Source organism: Hyperoodon ampullatus (assembly GCF_949752795.1).
Source record: "Hyperoodon ampullatus genome assembly, chromosome: 17".
In the NCBI taxonomy this organism is placed as follows: domain Eukaryota; kingdom Metazoa; phylum Chordata; class Mammalia; order Artiodactyla; family Ziphiidae; genus Hyperoodon; species Hyperoodon ampullatus.
In genome coordinates, this window is record NC_136930.1 from 7,404,939 (window position 1) to 7,426,208 (window position 21,270).

At 40.4% G+C, this 21,270-nt stretch overlaps 1 protein-coding gene across 2 annotated transcripts in view; it reads left to right on the plus strand.

The window, feature by feature from the left end:
* Positions 1-21,270, plus strand: part of CHD7 (chromodomain helicase DNA binding protein 7) — a 121,599-nt gene that overhangs the window by 69,026 nt on the left and 31,303 nt on the right. For both annotated transcript variants that reach the window (XM_079722225.1, XM_079722226.1), the window contains exons 7-14: positions 3,809-3,923; positions 7,386-7,469; positions 8,909-9,046; positions 9,129-9,250; positions 9,597-9,840; positions 11,051-11,227; positions 15,352-15,495; positions 16,709-16,964. In XM_079722225.1, the coding sequence (XP_079578351.1) occupies positions 3,809-3,923; positions 7,386-7,469; positions 8,909-9,046; positions 9,129-9,250; positions 9,597-9,840; positions 11,051-11,227; positions 15,352-15,495; positions 16,709-16,964 (1,280 nt within the window). The remainder of the gene's footprint in view (positions 1-3,808; positions 3,924-7,385; positions 7,470-8,908; positions 9,047-9,128; positions 9,251-9,596; positions 9,841-11,050; positions 11,228-15,351; positions 15,496-16,708; positions 16,965-21,270) is intronic.

Sequence of the window (21,270 nt, forward strand, 5' to 3'; positions counted from 1 at the left end):
TTCTGTGAAAAAGAAGCCTGCTAACTAGCGTTCACTCAGTATTTATTTAGAGTTCTTCTGTCTTTAGCCTGATGCTGTAGAGGCTAAATGCTTTTTCCAGTATTTCCTCAGGTTAGTTCTCCTCCCAGCCCCCCTTCAGTGCAATGTTATTTGCTACTCAGTTTGGTTCATTAGCTTCTGTTTGTATTTGTATTCCATTTTAGGCCGCCCCCCGCCATCCTTGTTGATTTTCTTTTCTGTTTCTTTTTTTGCTTTTTTCCAAGTTCATGAAATATTAACATGGTTCAGTAGTCAGAACTGCACACAAAATGATACCCAAAGAGGAAGTGCCATCCCTCCCGTCCTTGCCACCTCATTCCTACTTACCTTTTCATTAATCCCAGATTGATCCTTCCTATAAGTTTTGGCATGAATGTGCAGATAGATACTATTATTTCCCCTTCTTCCTTAAACACAAAAGAATAGCATCAGTACACATTTGCACTTCGCTTTTTTCACAATACTATGTATACTAAGTTATTCAACATCAGTTCATAGAGTCTTCCTCATTCTTTGTTACAACTGCCTAGTACTCCTTTGCATGGCTGTGTCATAACTTATCCAACCAATCTCCTGGGTATACCAGCATGTAAATGGCTTCTGATATTTTATAGTTACAGATAATGCTGCAATATATATTCTCATGCCTATGTATTTTCGAATTGTTGGAGGCATAGCTTCAGGGTGAATTTTTAGAATAGGGATTGCTAGATCAAAAGGCATACATAAATGTAGTTCTGTTAGACATTGCAAAATTCCCTTCCAGAAGTGTTGTGTCAGTTTGCATTCCTACCAACAATGTAGGAGAGCGCCTATTTCCCCACAACCTTTCCAGTGTAGTGTGGTGTGTTGTTTTGTTATTTTTACTTTTAGTGGGAAATCGTATTTCAGTGTGGTTTTAATTAGCATTTTCTTTTATTGTGAGTGATTTAGAACATCTTTTCATAAATTTAACGACCAGTTTTGTATCTTGTTCTGTCAATTATGTGTTCCTATCTCTTGCCCTTTTTCTATTGTGCTTCCCTCAGTTTTTAACAGTTCTTTATATATATGGGATATTAGTCCTTAATCTGTGTTATATGTTGCAGCTATCTTTTTCCAGTTTCTGTTGTCATTTGGCTTTATTTATTGTTGGTTACAGCATTGTAAGTTTTAAAAAGTGTTTTGTATATTTAGATTTATTAATCTTTCCTTTTATAGGATCTGACTTTTGAATCATAGTTAGAAAGCCTTTTCCTACCCCCTGGTTAAAGAGGAATTTGCCATGTTTTCCTCTAGTACTTGAATGGTTTCATTTTCTCTGTTCAGGTGCTTAATCCACTTGGTGTTTACTCTTGTATATGGGTAAAACATGACTCTAATTTTTTTATTGTTTTCCAAATATTGTTCTTCCAGCACCATTATTAAAAAGCCCATCTTTGCCCCGGTGATTTGAGATGCAATCTTTATCATGAACTAAAGATACATATTTATTGTATCCATATCTGTTATTTATTCTAATCCTTTGCTCTATCTCTTCACGAGCCAGTAGCACACTGTTTTACTTATAGAGGATTTCTAGTGTATTTTAATATCTGATTTATCTAGTTTCTCCTAAGATGTTTCCTTTTTAGTGTTTTCCTCGATGTTTTGCATGTTTATTTTTATATATAAATCTAGCATTCACTTGTCTAACTCCATTAAAATGGTTGTTTATATTTTTATTTACATTGTGTTAATTACAAATTTATGAATTATGATGTTGAGTCATGCTATCTAAAAACAAGGATGTCTTTCCAGTTGGTTCAACTTGATTTTCGTATGTTTTAGGAGGGTTTTAAGTACTTCCTTATGCAAGTTTCACACACTTCTTATTAAATATATTACTAAGTATTTTATCTTTGTTGATACCGTAAAAGAGGTTTTCCCTAATGCTATTTCCTCTAACTGGCTATTATTTGTGTGAATGGAGACATTTGACTTCTGTCTGTTAATTTTATATCCTGCTGCATAACGGAATTATTTTATTTTATTATTTGAATTAGTTTCCTAATTGATTCTCTAGGGTTTTCCAGTTATGCAGTCATGGCATCTGCAAATAAAGATAGTTTTACTTCTTATTTTCCATTTATCACTCCTCTTGTTGTTTTCTCTCATGTAATAGCATTGGCTAATGCCTGGAATATGATATTGAATAGTAGTGGAGCTATGGGCACCCTTGCCTTGTTTCTGATCCTAGAGCAAAAGCCTGTGGTTTTTCTCCATTTAGTTAAAGCAGAGTCACTGCCAGAAAGTTTCAGCCCAGTTTACAAGAGGGAGAGCAGGGCTGGACCCAGCTGCTCAAGTGCCTGTGTCTCCCTTGTGGTCACCCTGGCAGTGCTTTATGGCATGTTCACCTCAGCCAAGACAAGGGTGCTGACTGCACACATGCCTTTTTCCGTCCAATAATTAGGAGACTAGACTAGGTGATTTTTATAATATTTGGTTGTGGTTATAGCAGTATCGCAAATTATTTATTGAAAATTTGGAAATTACAAGTTGAAAGTAGAATACTTGCAATCTTACCACCCACAATGATCATTACTAACATTTTGATGCATTTTCGTCTAGTCTGTTTTCTCTCTCTCTCCCTCTGTGTGCAGGGTTTCTATCAATTCATATCTGTACAAGGCATATGTATTTAAAGTCCTTATCTCCCTTGGTCAATTGTAGAAGAACTAAATCAATCCTACCTATGAAAATGCATACTAGACGTTACATAAATGCAAATGATGTGATATTTAATGTCAGACGCCTTTTCCATATCATTAATTATTTTTTGAGAGATTTTACAGTGGCTGCATAATTTCTAACAGTAGTGGTACCTTGATTGTGAAAGCACCTCATTTCTTTTTGATGTCATCACCAGAAAGAGAAGCAGCAGACAGTCGAGGCCATGGAGGGGGGTGGGGGGTGGCAGAGAGAGGATGATAGTACAGAAGAATATTGAAATACCAAACGAAAGAATGTCAGAGGTACCATAAAACAGTAACTGTGTACCAGTGAGTCTTGGGGATGGACAAGGAAGGGTGGGGAGTATTCAAGTTCAGGTTAGAGAAGACACAGCAGATGCTCAGCACAGGCCTGTGGCAGGTCTGAACGGGAGGAGACTAACCAGTGCAAGGAGAGGGTAGACAGTAGGGAGTGAAAAATTCACAAGGGACCCCAAGGGGCATCAGTCCTCTCAGAGCTGGGAGATGGGAACTGACCAGGAGCTGGTTGGGGACAAGGGAGTTCCAGAGCTGGTGGTGGCCCTTTGCTGCCCAGCAGTTATAGAAGGAGGGAGTTAGGTTTACCTTCGCTCTTTTAAATTTGAATTCTTTTACCTTGACAAAAACCTTCTATTTCTCATCAGTTAATGATAAAAGGCTCAAAACGAATTCATAATTAAGGCCACCCTGTAGTGCTAATTGTTTTGTATTGAAGTGTAATCCATTCACTTATGAAAAACAGCTTGTTACTAGGTCGTTTCCTTTTCTTTCTTTTTTTTTTTTTTTTTAATGGGAGGTGGGTAAGAGAACTGCAGGCCCAGAGCAGAAGGCAAATTTTAGGCATTATTATTGATTTTCTTTTCTTATTCTCAAACATTAGTAGTTATATTGAATGTGGCTTGGCAACCTCTGTGAGTAGTTAAACAGGTTATTATGTTAATTATCTGTTTAGTTCATTTTGGGGGGGAATGATAATGAACATGTATAATAAAAGATTAATTATTTTCTACCTGTTTCAGTATATTATTTTGTTCTTTTAGCTCTTATCTTCATTGTCAATGGGCATCTGTAGAAGATCTGGAAAAAGATAAGAGAATTCAGCAAAAGATTAAACGATTTAAGGCAAAGCAGGGCCAGAACAAATTCCTTTCAGAGGTATGGAAAACCTGGTTAATTTTCTAAAGTATTTACATTTTTAAAATGTTCTGAATTTTGAATTTTAGGTCAGTATATTATTAAGAAAAACTAGTTTGCCTCATTTGGTGCTGTTACTTGCATATCGGTAACTGGTTATTGCTAAAATAATTTGTAAACAGGAAATTTCTCATTCTTCCTGTTGCTTAGTTCTAGAAGATACTGGTCCTTATGATATTATGTGGAAATATGATGGTATGATTAAATCTTGTAATGAAAATACAGTTAGTAGACAGTGAAAAAAGTAAGTAGACAAAAGTCCTATTAAGATTTTAGCAGGATAAAAACGCTACAGTGAGTATTAAGTATAAGTTCTAGGATATAAAAGTTTCTTTGTGTTGGGGGAGGTGTGTGACCAATTTCTTCTGTTCAAGTCAGTGCCTAATTACAGAGAGTTTTCACTGAGCTCCCTTTCACAGATTACGCGCTGTGGTACAGGAGTTGATATGAGATTCTAATACCTTTGCCTGCCCCCCTTTATCCTAGGTTATCAATTATGATGAGAAGGTACCCATACCTAGGGCAGGGAAGAAGTCCTGCCTGTTTTACGCAGTGCCAGGTTCCCCTCCAGTGTAGTCAATTACGTTGACAAAATGTCCTCACAGAGTGCTTCCTGGGGTCCCTGGGCTTGTGGTCACCAATTTGCTTTCACTTACAGCCTGAAGCAGATAAAAGAGAAACCTTCACACTGAAAGACTAAATTGGCTGACTTATGAGTTTTCCTCTCCATAAGGGAATTAACAGAATGCAAACTGTACAGAAGTGTGAAATCTGATGGAAAATAATACCTGCTTCACGACCAGCTCCACACACCCCGACCCCTTGTTGGAGACGGGGGAACGGGGGATGGAAGAAAGTTCCGTACTTTTATGTCATAGAGTCGATCCTTATACCCTCAGGTGACAGGTCCGCGTTCTCCTGGAATCTGATTTCCACGCCCCCAAAGGCATATTGTAAAATCTGCACTGGATGGGGCAGAGGAGGTGGAGGGCATTCCACTAGACAGATGTGTCCATGTCACCGAGCACCAGCCTCCTTGCCTGCAGCGGTCAGCACCAAGGGGTGCAGGTGCTTGGATGGGACTCACTCCTCATGTCCTGGGGAATATGTAGGTGATTCTTTCTTTGAAAGGACAGGTTCTGAGAAAATACTAGGAAGTTCTGTTTTTCATGCCCCTTAATAAAACTGAAGTTAAATGTCTGTGATGTTGGGCAAGTTGAAATCCTTAGCTTCCTCCTAGAAAGAGACACTGTATGTTCTACTGATGTTTCTGTGCATCTGTGTTAGGAAAAGGAAAGGGGACAGTGGTTACCCCCGCCCTGGTCCTTAAATCATGGTTCTGCTCATTAAATTTATTTGTGCTTCTTGGAGTCAGATGCACTTCAGGGACGTGGGCCCGGCCCGAGGTGTGTAGTCTACCTTTTTGAGTCTATCTCTGGGAATCACCTGTACCAAGGCTGAAATACATTATCTTGCTGGTAACTTGGCAGCTAGAGATCTCAAGTTTTGTCCTGAATGGAAGTAGCATAAACTTGAGTCTGAAAAGGTGACCTGAAGGTGAACAGAGAAGGATCCCAATTCTCTTTCCCTCTTTCTTTCTTATATACACACACGCACCCCCCACCCCCACCCCCCACTCACCACACACACTGTTTGTCATGTCCCGTAGGTGGTCCTGGCTTCAGGTACCCCATGGTCTGCTTCTTTGGGATTTTTAGTTATGACCACTTTGGCATTCTCTGTTTCACCTTAGCCTTCCTTTTAAGTCACTGCAACTAAAATCTCTACTCAAAAAGATTATCAAAACTGGAAATTATGTCACACGCATGGTGGCATAGATTGCTCGCTTGAAGGATAAACGTTTAGGAATAAAGTTAAGGATTTTATTTCAGTAATGAAAGATTCTGTTTAAGAACAAGTTGTCTTAGAGAGAGCTTTTATCAGAAGAGCCTAGTTTATGGAAAGTTCTAGTGTTTATGCTTTATATGAATAATACATAGATATTGTGTACCTAAGTCTAGAAGCTTTGACAAAGCCAATGCATTTAATATATTAACATTTTAAATTAACGGAACATTTCAAAGGTTTTTTTGCTTTAGTCATGAACTCTGTGTAAAGGCCTGAGGCAGTTGAAACACATTCTGGTATTTCTGGCTTTTGTTTTATAATTCACAGTTCAAAGCATCCAGACTGGGTGCTATAAGTGGGCCCAGGGGCCCAGGGAATGTTTGTTATCCTCAAGCCAACTGTGACCAAACGGCCCTTCAACCTGCAACTCAGGGGATACAACCAGTATCTAAGTGGCTTATAATATGTCTTTGCAAAGCATTTGAATGAAGTTATATTACTGATAAATTAATCTCTAGAAACACATAATAATGTGTCTTTTCTAACTTGTCTGACTCTGACTTCTTTAAAGTATGGCTTAGTCTGTAACTTCCTTTTGAGCCTCATTCTGTTCTTTTACATGAGATAACTTTGCAGGCATGCAGCTTTACTTTAGTTTTGTAAAGATTGTTAATATATTGGCTAAAGAACCCTTTTTTTTTTTTTTTTTTTTTTTTTTTTTTTTGCGTTACGCGGGCCTCTCACTGTTGTGGCCTCTCCCGTTGCGGAGCACAGGCTCCGGATGCGCAGGCTCAGCGGCCATGGCTCACGGGCCCAGCCGCTCTGCAGCATGTGGGATCTTCCCGGATCGGGGCACGAACCCGTGTCCCCTGAATTGGCAGGCGGACTCCCAACCACCTCGCCACCAGGGAAGCCCAAGAACCCAATTTTTTAAGCCTCATTTCTTTATCCTTAAGAGTTTTCGCCAAATGCTCTATGTTCAGTACAAATAAATCATTAGAACACTTAGATGAACGCCAAGACTGTGCTCAAATGAGGTACTAATACTGATTGGCAAAGACGACCAAACATCATAAGCTCTGTTCACACTAAAATATGGAATTCACTGGTCTCAGCGTTTTTAGCTTTTGAATAACATTCTGCAAATGATGCTATGAGGCATCAGACAACTCCAATAGTTATGAGACTCCAACAGCACTTACTGTGCATGGCTCCGAGTCTTCATTGCAAGCTGTGGTTTCAAGAATGTTAAATGCATTGCGTGCCATAAGCCTTTTGGATTGCTCATTAGTGAATTATAATTTCACACTTCATTTAAAATATTCTTAAACATTTTCTCACAGTAAAAAGGTTTCACACAGTAATTAAAAGACCCAGTTAACAAAGTCTGAGAAGTCTGATTTCCTCATGGGGAGTGATTTTGCTAAATTGTAGCATTTCAATTAATATAATAGAACTTGCCAAATATAAATTTTGTATTCCTGTGGCCCGGCATATTATTGCCTGATGAAAAGTGAAATAGTGTCTACTCTGAGGAGTTAAATAAACATTTTAACTTTTCTTCCTTTGGTGTAGATTGAAGATGAGCTTTTTAATCCAGATTACGTGGAGGTTGACCGGATAATGGACTTTGCACGTAGCACAGATGACCGGGGAGAGGTAACAGAAGATCATTTGTATTAGGAGCCAGTGACTCAGAGAGCTTACGTGTGCTTATGGAGAATGATTGTGGCTCCTAGATCTGGTTCTGGTCAGGGCCTTGGGTTATGACACACTTGCTCTAAACTTAACTGAAATTTATTGACTTACTATTAGTTTTAGGACTTAATAATCACTGTAAATGTGTTTTTTGTTTAGTCTGAGAGCTTTTTAAAAGAAATCAGTTTTCAGTGTGAAGCAAATAGATTTTTTCCACGGTTCCAGATATGATCAGTAAAGGATTCAGTATACTTTGGTATAAATCTATTACGCAGCATGAATTTCCCTTATAAATTAAGAGTGCTCTTGTAGCAGAATGCAGTTCAGAGACATTTAACATTGGACGTCCTTAGTGAAGCTGATGGATCTCATTTAATGTGGTGCACAGAAGATACTATAAAATCTTTCTCTTTATGAGATCCCAGTCTAGGCACGCCCAGGTTGCTTTGCAGAACCCTACGAGGTTGTTAAGGACAGTTGATAGGGCATGAGAGTAAAGACAAGTCTAGTGACTTCTGAGCTTTGTGTCTTAGTAAGTATATGCCCACCCACCATGAGGTATGTCATTCCTAGCTTCTTCTTGTAAATTAAACTTTATAAAGGTTTGGATCTTGCTTGTCTGGTGAGTCTGCAGTGAACTCCCATTTTACTCCAAACTCTGTATCACGAGGTCCATGATGTTTCAAAGATCGTGTCTGTGACATGATGTTTACCTTTCTAGTTTTGCTAAGTTGTACTTAAAAAAAATTTTTTTTTCCCATCGTGTATTTACCTAGCACAGCAAATGTTTGTAACATCACAACCAGGTCAGTGTACCTTGGTCCTGAGATGAAGATCAACAAACCAAAATATTTTCGAGAAGAAAGACAAAGGAAGTCGTTTTGATCTGTGTTATCCAAAATATTTTGCTCTGCAGTCTTTCTAGAGCTCAAACACATTATTTTAAAGTGATAGCATGCAAATAGTATCTCTTTAAGAAGAAGGCAGAAATCCTAATAAATTGAAGTCTGTTTCTCATTCTTTAAGAAAGTAGCCAGTTAGGCAAATATGTAAACACACCAAGATGGGTTACCGTATAAGTCTGAATCAGACGCCCGACGATTTGCACAGATAAGAATAAGGCTGAAATTCAACTTTGTTGTTTGCTAGCTATGTCTGTATACTTTTTTGGCTTTTGAACATGACTTCCCAGTGGCTTAGATAAAAATCAGTTTGTTCTGAATAATATTCAATCATATTATTTCCAGTTTAGACTTGAGACTCTGTAACTAAGGACTCCTCGTTCAGTGGTCATAGTTCTAAAACTTCTCCCAGCTCCGTCTCACTGTGTCTGGGGTCGTGTCTGTCGGTAAGCGCGGTAGAGCGTGAACCCAACTGTGCTGTGTTTAAACCCGGCCCAGCCTGTGACTCACTACCTGGTGAAGTGGTGTTCACTGCCTTATGAAGACAGCACGTGGGAGCTGAGGCAGGACATCGACCAAGCCAAGATCGAAGAGTTTGAGAAGCTGCTGTCCCGGGAGCCGGAAACAGAGCGCGTGGTAAGGAGGGTGAGTGGCGGTGGCTTTAATGTATGTGGTCTCCGAGAAACCACTAATGGGACTTTTACTGTATTCGAAACAGGAGCGACCTCCTGCTGATGACTGGAAGAAATCGGAGAGTTCCAGGGAGTATAAAAACAATAACAAACTCAGGGAATACCAGTTGGAGGGAGTGAACTGGCTGCTTTTCAATTGGTACAACATGTACGTAAATCGTGGGTTTTTTCACTTAAAAAAAAAAAGCCTATAGTAGCTTTTTTGTCGTTATCTAAAGTATTGATCAAATATAGCTTAACATTTTAACTCGCTAATAGAAATTATTTTAGAAGAGAAAAGCAAACCCTGGAAGTATGCTTGATATTTGTTTACTTAACACATGAATTATAGAGATTGCTAGAAGTGTGTAGAAATAATTTTTATGTCTTAGAGCATTTTGTTTGAAACTGTATTTTTTTGTATCTAAGGGAACATGTAAGGCATTTATGAGTATGAAAGCACTGTCTTATACGTATACTTACTAAAGTTTCCTTGTTTTATTTCCCTCCCAAAGGCGAAACTGCATTTTAGCAGATGAAATGGGTTTGGGAAAAACTATCCAGTCCATTACATTTCTCTATGAGATATATTTGAAAGGAATCCATGGCCCTTTTTTAGTAATTGCCCCATTGTCCACAATCCCCAACTGGGAAAGGGAATTCCGGACCTGGACAGAGTTGAACGTGGTTGTGTATCATGGGAGTCAAGCTAGTCGTCGGACCATTCAGTTGTATGAAATGTACTTCAAAGATCCCCAGGTAAAGCATCGCAGGCGGGCGGTCCTTATGCTTATAGACATTTTAAGGCGTTGGATGTTAAAATGGGCTCAGACCTTTGGCAGGGGAGGTCTAGATTTTGCAGATAGAGAATTTTGCTTTAGATTTCTTACCCAATTTGTGTTTGTCTTAGAATTCCACATCTTTTGATTGCAGCTCTTTATTTTTATAGCCTTGGTCATTCTAATTGTTAGAATAAATGAAATTTCGTCTTACCTTGGATGACTGCTAAAAATCATTTAATGTGTTGCTATGCTCATTTGGTTTATTTGGCAAGCCCTAGAAGAAAGCGAAACAAAAAATGGAGTTTTTAAATGTGAATGGAAAGAATATTGTGTTATTTATTGTTGCTAGAAGTGAAAAATATTAGATATGTAGTATTAACTGGTACATTGAATGAAATATACCCAAAGGGGAGAATTTGTACTTTGGCTGTTAGTAGCAACTGCTATGATTTTTAACTAATTTTAGTTACCTGTCTGCAATTATCCTATGATATTGACAGTGAAGCATTATAAATGACAAAGAAAGAAGAATAAATAGTATACATGAAAATAGTTTTAAGCAGTAGGCAGAAAATGGAAGTCCTATAGCTGGAAATAGGACAGAGTTTTGTTTTCTATGTTTGTTTACCTTGAGTGTAAAATCTGACCTACAATTAAATACTTAAAGGAGAAAAAAACTGAAATCTATTTTGGTGTTGATCTTTAGATTTGGGAAATTGTTATAAGTTCTGTCCTGAGTTGAATGTTCTTTTCGTGTTAGCACGTTAAAAGTAAAAAGCAAGTTACAAAAGTTTAGATAAATAAATAAGAAGTTTTAAAAAGTAAAAGCGGTTTTAAAAAGTTGTCTCAGTACATAATCTCTTTGGCCTTTCACCTTTTGGAGTCTGTAGGATGTAACTAGAATGGGCACACTTAGTGACTCTTCACTGCATGTGATCTGTAAGGAAATTGGGTTGGAAATTTTACTAACAATTTTCAGACTCCCTTGAAAAAGGTAAGGTTTTAAAACTCTGTTGTACCATAAGAGCTTAAAACCTCCAAAACACCTTGAAAACAAAGTATAAATGTTACCTAGAATAAAGATGTCCCCAAGGGGATCAATACATATATTTTATGCTATTTATTCATCCTTAAAGTTATTAATGTAATCTTTAATGCTAAGTAATAATCCAGAGTTGTTCTTGTAGGGTCGAGTGATAAAGGGGTCCTATAAGTTTCACGCCATCATCACTACGTTTGAGATGATTCTGACCGATTGTCCTGAGCTGCGGAATATTCCCTGGCGCTGCGTGGTCATTGATGAAGCCCACAGGCTGAAGAATCGGAACTGCAAGCTGTTGGAGGGACTCAAGCTGATGGACTTGGTCAGTGGTCATGTTGGCGATTCCCTTGACCCCAAATAGAATTGTCACTGACTCGGTACTCCTGTTGCTCTGAATCTGACTGATACCTTTGAAGGGGGTTTGCAAAACCAGTCAAACACTGTGATGTACGCTCCTGCGCTTTCAGTGACTTAAAAGTTGCTGCTGTCTTCCTGATTCTCACGCTGTTGGTTGGTTTCTTTGCACAGTTGTATCACAGCAGAGGATAGTCATGGTATTTTTCACTGAAATGAGTTTCCAGTATTTGCTTTTCCCTTTGTTTGTAAATACTGCCATTTCATAAGCTGTTGGGCCAAATGTTAGCTCCGTGATGATCATCCAGTTATATTCCAGGGCTCGTAGGTTTTGGTGTCCAGGGGCCAGGAGGACTTGTAGGTGCAAGTTCTCAGTAAGTTGAATGGATATCTGGAATTGGTTCAGTTCATGCAGACACTCAGAAGTTTGGGGCATTGCAAGACCTTGAGTTTGATCTGGAATTTTAGATATGTCTATCCCATACTCTTCCAGCTTCCTAAGGGATGGTCAGGGCTTCCTGATTAGATTTTTTTTTCAGTAGGAGTATCATAGGAAAACATATTGTAGTAGTGGTAGAATTTGACTGATTTTCCTTTCCACACTGCTGTATGATTTTCTAGCAGAAATTACTACATGACTCAGTCATCCTCAGGTTTCTTTTCACTCTGTAGTTTACAAGATGGGTTTTGATCACTTGTTTTTATTTTTAATGTACATTTAAGAAGCAAAGATATTGTTATTTAACATGTCTTGGATGTTTTGATGAGCTTTTCAAAAATACAGAAAGATTTTACAAATCCCTTTAGTGTTGACTTCTATAGATTAATTTGATCTCTTGTTAATCGAGAGTTTGAGATGGGAAGGAATATGCTACATGTTCACAGCTTGTACATTTCTTACTGAAGACTGGTACCACGGAAAAGAACACTTAAAAGCTTTCTGTTGCAGCTGGTTCTTTGAAGCAGCTTCTTTTATTCCTAAATTAAGGGGATTGGATTAACCAGCTATTCTTTTAATTAACAACAAACAAAAATCTAGTTTTGTTTAAAGGAAAAGGTCTGACTGAATTATCCTATTTAGGATGGGATTTCCCATCCTTAAGACCTTTCTCAGAGCAGTTTTGTATTATTTGGTGTTCAGTCCACAGAACAAATTAGAACACTTGTAAATGGTGAACAGTCTTGAAGACATGAATAAGCATGTGGAAAAGAGAAACTCTTTGGTCTCTCTAGGTGATATTTTAGTCTTACATTGAAGTAAACCTATTAATGTTTAGGTGAACATTAATTCTCATGAAATATCTAACTACGTCTTCTGAGTAGGGACCCATCTTCACAGTGGTCCATATAAGACACAGTTACGGCACCATTTCCTGAAGGCTTAGATAGTCATCTGAGTTTATTTCCATTGTTTTCTGTTATTAGTGTCTGTGCTCCCAGGTAGTAGATTCTTACGGCAAAACAGCCCTTCATTGGTGAGCACAGTTCGTTTAACTGTCAACATCAAACAACCTAATTGTCACTGGGAGATTTCAAAGGATTTTCTGTTGTTTATAGGAATACTTCATTGATGGATTAGAATTTGCTACCCAGATAATTTTTCTGTTACATATCGCAGTGTTCCCTAACCATTTTCACATAACGGCACATATAGAAAATGATATTTGTATATCATACTGGGGTAAGCTGAGAAGGCTGGCCACTACTGCAGGTGACTGGCCCTGGGGTCCTGACTGTCACAGCCGTGCCGGCTGCCCCAAGGACTTGGCATACCTGTAACTCATTCATGTCTCACCATGGGAAGCTCTGATTAACAAATGAACAAAATAATTCTTTTTCTGATGATCAAGAATCTTTACTTTCACAAGTTGTTTTCTAGATGGAACACATTATTATTGTTCAGAGTTAGAATATAGTTATATTTGTCCAGTTCTGAACAGCTCATTGCCTGGTCTTTAAGTCCTTACTTAAAACATCCATCATGAGAACTTATACACTGGCCACTTTTTGTTCATCTTTTCTAGAATAAGTCACGGTGAAAATAGCAAATAATAACTATATCTAGCTATGGAGCAGCTCACAGGGAACTGCTGTTACCTGCACTAGACGCAGTTACGATGGAAGTGATTCGGGTTATCTTTAAGTGCGTTCTGAGAAAGGGAGGACCAGTGAATGTTTTCAACTCTCGCATCACAAGGGAAATTCTTGTGAAGATGCTGGGATGAGGGACATTTACGGTCCCCACTGTCCTCCACGGGAGCCCTGGAAGCAGGGCCATCTCCTTGTCCCTTCTTGACAAGGAGGGGACTCTCTGGAGGTGGCAGTAGTTCTTCATGGATTCTGTTATCTCATCTTTCATTGTCAGGAGGCCTCACACAAATTAAAGACTCTGCTGAAATGAAATCAAATGGACGCCACCCCATCAGAGCTAAAAAGAATGGTAACGTTTTCAAGCCAAAAGCCTAGCTGCTGACATAGTTGAGCTTGGAGATGATAAGCTTGATAGCCCGTCTCTTACCTGACATTTTGTGACACCTGTATATTAATTGTATGTTACATAATAGTTACTTTCAAAGGGAAACCTGGTTTTGTTTTGCTACCCATGCAGCCTTACCAAAGGGTCATATGTGTAATCATTTAGTGAAACTGGTTTTAAACAGCCCTTGAGGGGAAGCAGCATAAAAAGTTCTTTTTTTCCCCCCCAAATAAGTTAATTTTGAAATTAATAACTTAAAAGGCTTTTTCTGAAGTACTGATATTTGGATAGCGGCTCAGCATTTCACTTGGTCACAAAGGATATAAGAAAACTAGGAGACAATCTTTAGTACCAGCACAGCTCTGCCACAGCAATAACTCTTTTCCTGAATCTATGGCAATATTTTAAACAATTCTTGGATAAAGTAATTTTGGACTTGAATATGTCAGGGACCGTGGCCCAGGTTACTCACCAGTGTGGTTATACATTAGAAAATCCTGAATTGATTTGCAAGCTTCTTACTCTTTATGAATTTAATGAGTTGGAAGATGATGATGGTCTGTGTATCTTCCTGAATCAGAGACCTCTTATTCAAAAGGGAGCAAAGGAAGAATAAAAGCAAATTGAACTGCTTCACCTCGCTTTCAAAGTACTCCATTGACAGATAAGACACGGTAGGTACTGAGAAAAAGAGCATATGCCCTTAGGTGTGTCACCATCCAGTGTTTACTGAGCACATACCCTCCGCTCGGCAACCAAGCCTTATCGGACTTCCAGTTGAGTCAGAATATTGCTTTTGAGCCTCCTAGAAGGTGTAGCCACTTTTTGAAATAGCTTTAGTAACTGGACTGTGTACCAGATGGCCAAAGTAGAAAATAATAAGGCCCTTCAGATTAATAAATTCACCGTGGTTAAGACTGGTCACCATGTCAGACACATGGAAGTAGGAGGCCAGGGGTACAAATGCATAAGGAAAGCTGGAGAAAGAGCTCGTAAACAGGAAGAATTGCTTTAAAGAAATACGTACTTTGGTTCAAGGAGACAAAGTTAGAAATAGCATCTATTTAAAAAAAAAAAAGTGATTGTGGTATCTAAAACCAAGCTGACCTCTTTGCTAGTTTGAAATGTTTGCAGAAAAAAATAGTTTTTCATGTGCTGTTGCCTGTGGAAGACCTTCTTTTGTCTCTGAAGTGAGTCATGCAGGAAGTAGACGGGGAGGGGAGAGCCCTGTCGGTGTGGAGAGCAGAAAGAAGCGTGCGGGCTTTGTCTGAGCCTAGGGATTTGAGGAAAAACCTTAAACTTCGGTGGGGAGAGAAGCCTCAAGATGTAGGGGACCTGCGAAGCCACAGCACCAAAATGTTTACTGGGACCTAAAAATCCCAGGAAAAAACAAAATGGCGAGACACGTTTACGGGGTCCGGGAGTCTCTCTGAAGCAGAGACCACGTTTCTCGCACCTCCGCCTTCGGATCTAATTCCTGTACTTTATGCAGGGCGGGTGCTGAAGTTCAGCGTTCATGAGTGGAAGTCGGAAAATGCCTGTATCGGGAGAGGCTTTGGGGTTAAGAGACGCGCTTTGTTATGATTTGCTCAGTTGCCCTCCTCGCACCCCTGTAGGAACACAAAGTGCTGCTGACAGGGACCCCGCTCCAGAACACCGTGGAAGAGCTCTTCAGCTTGCTTCACTTCTTGGAACCAGGTCGATTCCCTTCGGAAACCACCTTTATGCAAGAATTCGGTGATCTGAAAACCGAAGAACAGGTACTTACCTAGTCTCCTTTGTATTTCAGTCACGTAATTGAAGATTAACTCCCGCAAGGGCAGAGCATTCAGATTTAACCATTTAAAAATGTAAATTACATCCATTCCCCGCTGCCCCCAACCAACCTCAGTAGACCGGTGGTGAGCTTTACACCCACCTTCCTTGGACGTTCTGAGTCTTCGTTAAGGTGGTGTTCTGATTGGTTTGTTTGTCCCTTTGCCCTCCGGAAGGGCTGTCGAGATTCATAGAGAGGTTCCATACCTGTTCATGTACTTTTCAGCCACTGTGCTACTGAGTTTGGTGGTTTTGCCATGTATGCTTCGGGCGTAGTATCAGAAGCTGCTGAAATTTGTCGAGCCATTTCCCTCCTGGAGTTCTGAGGTTCTAGTCTTATTTCTTACTTGGTCACATTGCTTACTTTTCTTGAGTCTACGTATTTTCATTTAGAAACATGGGTCCTAACTACCCTGCAGGATTTCTGTGAGAAATAAATATGGTATTGCATATGAAAAGTGGTCGGTTATTTCATACATCGTGAGAGTTACGTTGGTGTTGGTTATTAGGCTGTATTTGAGATGAACGTGGAGATACTCTTGAAATCTTGGTCTTCATGTGCCCCCTCCCCTAACTTACTGTCTAAAACCTCTTAGCTTAGTTCAAAGTGGAGTCTGTTTTGTTTTGTTTTGCTTTTCTTAAAATAAGAGCTGTCAGGTGTGCAGTTCCCTATTGCCAGTCAACAGAAAAGAGAACAGAGAGGGACGTCCCTGCGTGCTCATTGGTGCAGGGACCGGATAGCTCCTTGGCTTCCTCACACTTTCTGTCAGCTCTTTCTAGAAAGGAAGAGAATTGAAGTGTGGCACTCCCATGACATTGTCTGTTCCTTCCTCGTCATCACAAAGGCTTAAGACAGACAGAAGGGAAAACTAACAGAATAAGTGGGGTTCTTTTCTGCTGTGTTGTACCGTTCAAGCCTCCTGGCTGTTCAGGACTCCTGGGCAAGCAAAGTAGCCCATCGGAAATTGGCCACACAACCTTTATGCACTTCTGTTATGACATCTGTAGTGTAAGATCGGTGCCTTCATACCCTTCCTGGGCTTTGACAAATGAAAATGAATGGTAAATAAATAAGAGAATCGTGGTTTTTCATGTTAGTATATGTTTTACCATGCAAGCAAGTCATGATACCGGTATTTACTTGAGGTCCTTTTTTAGGTGCAAAAACTCCAGGCTATCCTAAAGCCAATGATGTTGAGACGTCTCAAAGAGGACGTGGAAAAGAACTTGGCCCCCAAGGAAGAAACGATCATCGAAGTCGAGCTAACAAACATTCAGAAGAAATATTACCGAGCCATCCTTGAGAAGAATTTTACGTTTCTTTCCAAAGGTGGTGGTCAAGCTAACGTACCCAACCTCTTAAACACTATGATGGAATTACGGAAGTGCTGCAATCATCCCTACCTTATTAACGGTAAGCTGCCCGCCTGGCACCTTGTTTCAGTAATTGTCAAAACCCCAGAAATCCTTTTCTCCCTCCAGACTGATGATTTTATGGTTCATAATCATCCCAGTGTGGGTTTCAGCATCTTCCTGTTCTTCACAAAGCCTCCTTCTCTGTAGCCGAGGGTGCAGGACTGTTGTCCCCACTGACCCCTGAAGCAGGACCTCTGCTCACCTCTCCTGTGTCTGCATCTCACCCCTTGAAGGGAGGTGTTGGGTGCTTGGTGGCTAGAAGTCATCAAACATGGTAACAGGTAAAGAGAAATTAGCCCCTGGTTGAGGTTTCCTTGCTCTGTATGTGTGTGTGTTTAGGTCAGAGAAGTTAAGGAGCACCTTTGGGGTGAGAGGCGGCTGTCCGCTGTCTCAAGACTTGGATGGGAGAAAAGTTCTTGCAGTCTGGAGGCCTCTAGCATCCATTCTCTAAGAGTGAGAGGTTACCTCGAGTGTTGATAATAGTTGGTTCCTGATGCTGACGGATGCTTTGTGGTCTTCCTGTTTTCTTAACTAAATTGGTGGTGTTATGAACCGATATGAGTACAGACCTGTATCATACCCTTCCAAAAATCATTAGAGGAATAAAGCTTTCATGCCTATGATGTGTTAGATACTCTGGGGAATACGAGAACCTTCAGTTTGTGAGGGATTGAGATTACGAAAGCTGTTAGAAAGCGATGGCATCGAGACATGGATTTTGCCCGTCGGGGTTAGAAAAAGAAAGGGCATTTAGGCTGATGTAATCACACGAACATAGAGAAGGAGGCAAGAGAACAAAGGGGGAACCTGCCCAAAGTATAAAGGACGCGTAAGAAACAGCAGGCCGGTGAACCTTAGACACAGTGGGACCTTGTGGGAAGCCCAGATGCTAGCTCGTGGGATTTTGGTGAAGCTTGGAAATGATTAGAAACGTGATTCAGGATGATTGATCTGGCAACATCGTATAAAATGCACGGGAGTAGGGAAAGACATAACAAGCAGAAAGCCCCCGCTAGGAGGCGACTGCTGTAGCCCAGGCCGGAGTTAATATGGGTTAAAGAAAAGTGATGGCCCGCTAAATCAGGGTGCTTGTGTGCAATTATAATTGGCCAGCAATTCAGTTAGGTTCCTTTCCAGGGGAGAAGGAACAAAGCCAGGTTTGTCATTATCACACTCCATGAGGTTCAAGTGCAGCTAAATTAAAGAGTTCCTCATCTCTCCCCCTTGCGTAACTACACACGTACCGACCACCTCACATCCAGAAGTTGCAGTTACTAAACGACAGAGTAGTCCCCACCTGGAACTGTCTCGACATAGCACACGAGGTCGTGGCTGTGGTGTGACATCAGTGGATGTTTTGTTCAAACTTCGCGCTTGTAACTTGGTCTTTAAAGAGAGTATCATGTGTGATCATTGCCTGTTTAATGCTGCCAGCCTGCTAATCGCCATGTGTTTAAGAGCCTGAGAGCCCACTGTGGCGAGTGTCACCAGCCTGGTCCTGAGCTGGGGAGATGGAGTTGGGGCTGAAGGTGGTTGATGGTATGAGTAAAACTCTGGTGCATGGACACACACACGTGAGAGACACACACACACACACACACACACTTTTTCATTTAATGTCTGTAAAAAAAAAAAAAAAATGAGGCACGGTAGCTTCCAAGGGGAAAAGGAAGGCACTAACAAAAGCTGAAATGCTGCAGCAGGAAGTGTGGGAAAGGAATGTCTCCGCAGTGCTTGGTAGAAATCCGCCCTAGTCCCATCAGTTTACCTTGTCAGCTTACATGCTAATCACGTGCCTTGAGCATTGTGGAGGGGGGAGCCCACCCCAAACCACCGCCTGGAGGTCTCCTCCCCGGCTGATGGCTCTCCAGGGTCATTCGCTGTTGGCAGAGGTTCTGAGGACTTCCCAGGTGTGGATCCGTGGCTGTTGTTCTGATTGGTCACAGCTCGAGGTCAGCTTTTCTGTCCTGACAGCAAGTTACAAGGTGTCTGTTAAGCAGGCATCCTTACATGCCTTCACGTTGGGAAATTATAGTAAAAAAAAAAAAAAAATACACACATGGACGCACCGGGTGTTACAGCTGCCCAGGTGACCTATGTAAAGGTTGTGTTTCAGAGGTTGCCCCAGGGCCAGCACTGTCTGTTCTCATCCACAACCTGGAGAAGGAAAGACAGTACTGACCCAACGCCGGCTCCACGCTCACTGATCGAGCAGTTACAGGAGGCTTTCAATTTTGAAAGTTAAACTGATGTTTGGGTTGGCTGTGAAAGAGCAAAGCAGCCCCAGTGAAATGAAAGTTCATTCAACAAAGCACAACGTTTCTGTGATTGCGGACAAGAGAAGCAGCTATTGGTGTAGGTTGAGAGCGATAACATCAGCAAAGCGGGAAAAAAATTAGAACTGATTGTAGAACACAAACTGTACATAAATGAGAACTGTTTCTAATATGTGCTGAGGCTTTTAAGAGCATCGAGCAGTGTCAGGCGACCATAAACGCTTGGTAAGTGTTGCTAGTTGTTTTGCTTGCTAGAAGTTGAGCAGGTAACTGTATGTTACCGTATGTTAGAGTGAAAATGATGTCAAAGACTTGGTAGGGGCCCAGGTGGTTCAGGGCGACTTACGCATCCTCTGTTGGTGGTGGGGGGAGGGCGGTGGAGGACCGTTGGCAGAAAGAAGACAAGACTGAGCTCACGTGATGGAATGAATTTCAGAGAGAAAATGGGGATCTGCAAAAGAAAATAGTCTCTTGGGCTTCCCTGGTGGCGCAGTGGTTAAGAATCCGCCTGCCAATGCAGGGGACACGGGTTCGAGCCCTGGTCCAGGAAGATCTCACATGCTGCGGAGCAGCTAAGCCCGTGCGCCACAACTACTGAGCCCGCGAGCCACAACTACTGAAGCCTGCACGCCTAGAGCCCATGCTCTGCAACAAGAGAAGCCGCTGCAATGAGAAGCCCGCGCACCGCAACAAGAGCAACCCCTGCTCGCTGCTACTAGAGAAAGCCAGCACGCAGCAATGAAGACCCGTAAATAAATAAATTAAATAAATAAATAAGTAAAATTTAAAAAGAAAATACTTTCTTGTTTGTTTGCGGCTAATATAGCCAGGTAACATTGCAGCTCCTGCCCTCACAGTGACCATCTGTTTAAGGGAACAGACTTCCACACTTCTTCAAGTTGTCTCTGACACACACACACACACACACACACACACACACACACACTTTTAAATGTAAATGCAGGACTTTAGGGCAGTGCCAACGGTGTATTTGGGCTTATCATAACCTATTTCCAGTTAATTTTCTGATTGATATTTACAGATCTAGCATCAAGGTAAATCTTTAACTGGTAAACCTGAAAATTCGGCCTTGTAATGCCTTAGAAGGTAGGTGTTGCTTTCCTCCCCAACTCCATCCCTGCCCTCTTGTCTTCAGCTCTTCTGGGCATAAGGTAGTGCTAAAGGAACCATATAGGAAATATGTTTGCTGATATTTTTAAATGAAGTGTTATTAGTGTCAACTGGTTGCCACTTCAAGAACCTGAATTCACAGCAAAGAGCTGAATTGATTCATTCAGCAGGAACTTTTGTCAGACAAGAAAAAATGTATTTTAATTCTGGCTATTTTTGATGACATGAGAAATCATTGGTAGTATTGAAAAAGAAGGAAAGTTATTTTTGTCATATAAATAAATTTAAAATGAAAAAAATTAAATTTCTCTACTAATTAGACTGAACTTATATTTTCAAATTTTTTACTAAAATAACTCAAACATGTTTATTTTGTCAAAACGAGTATTTCATTTTAAAAAGCTATTCACTGACCATTAACTTAAGCTACAATGCTATATTTTGATTATGGATTGTAATCCTAATATGAGCAAAAAATAACTACCCATATATTATTGGTAAAATCTATATCTGACTTGCAGAGCTTGTAGTATATTATCCAACAAGAACAAACTCTTTGAAAAGACCTAATGTAATATATGGAGGTAAATCTGTTTTTCCTGTCTCCTGAGGGTCTTCTTGTCCTGAATCCAGAACCTAGATTTCTAAATTTCTTGCCTTGAAAAACATTATTCAACTTTATGCAAGAGTATTTATTCAAGAATATTCTTTATTCAAGAATATTCCTGCCGATTCTCTTAAACAGCATTTTGGTTTTTACCTTTTCCTAGTAAAACCTCTGCCATTTGTTTCACTTAGATTAACATCCTGATTAGCGTTTTATTCTTGTGGACGGGGGAGTGAGAGACAGCAGTTTGGCCCCAGCCGGCACTTTCTGCCAGGCCCTTCCTGAGAGGT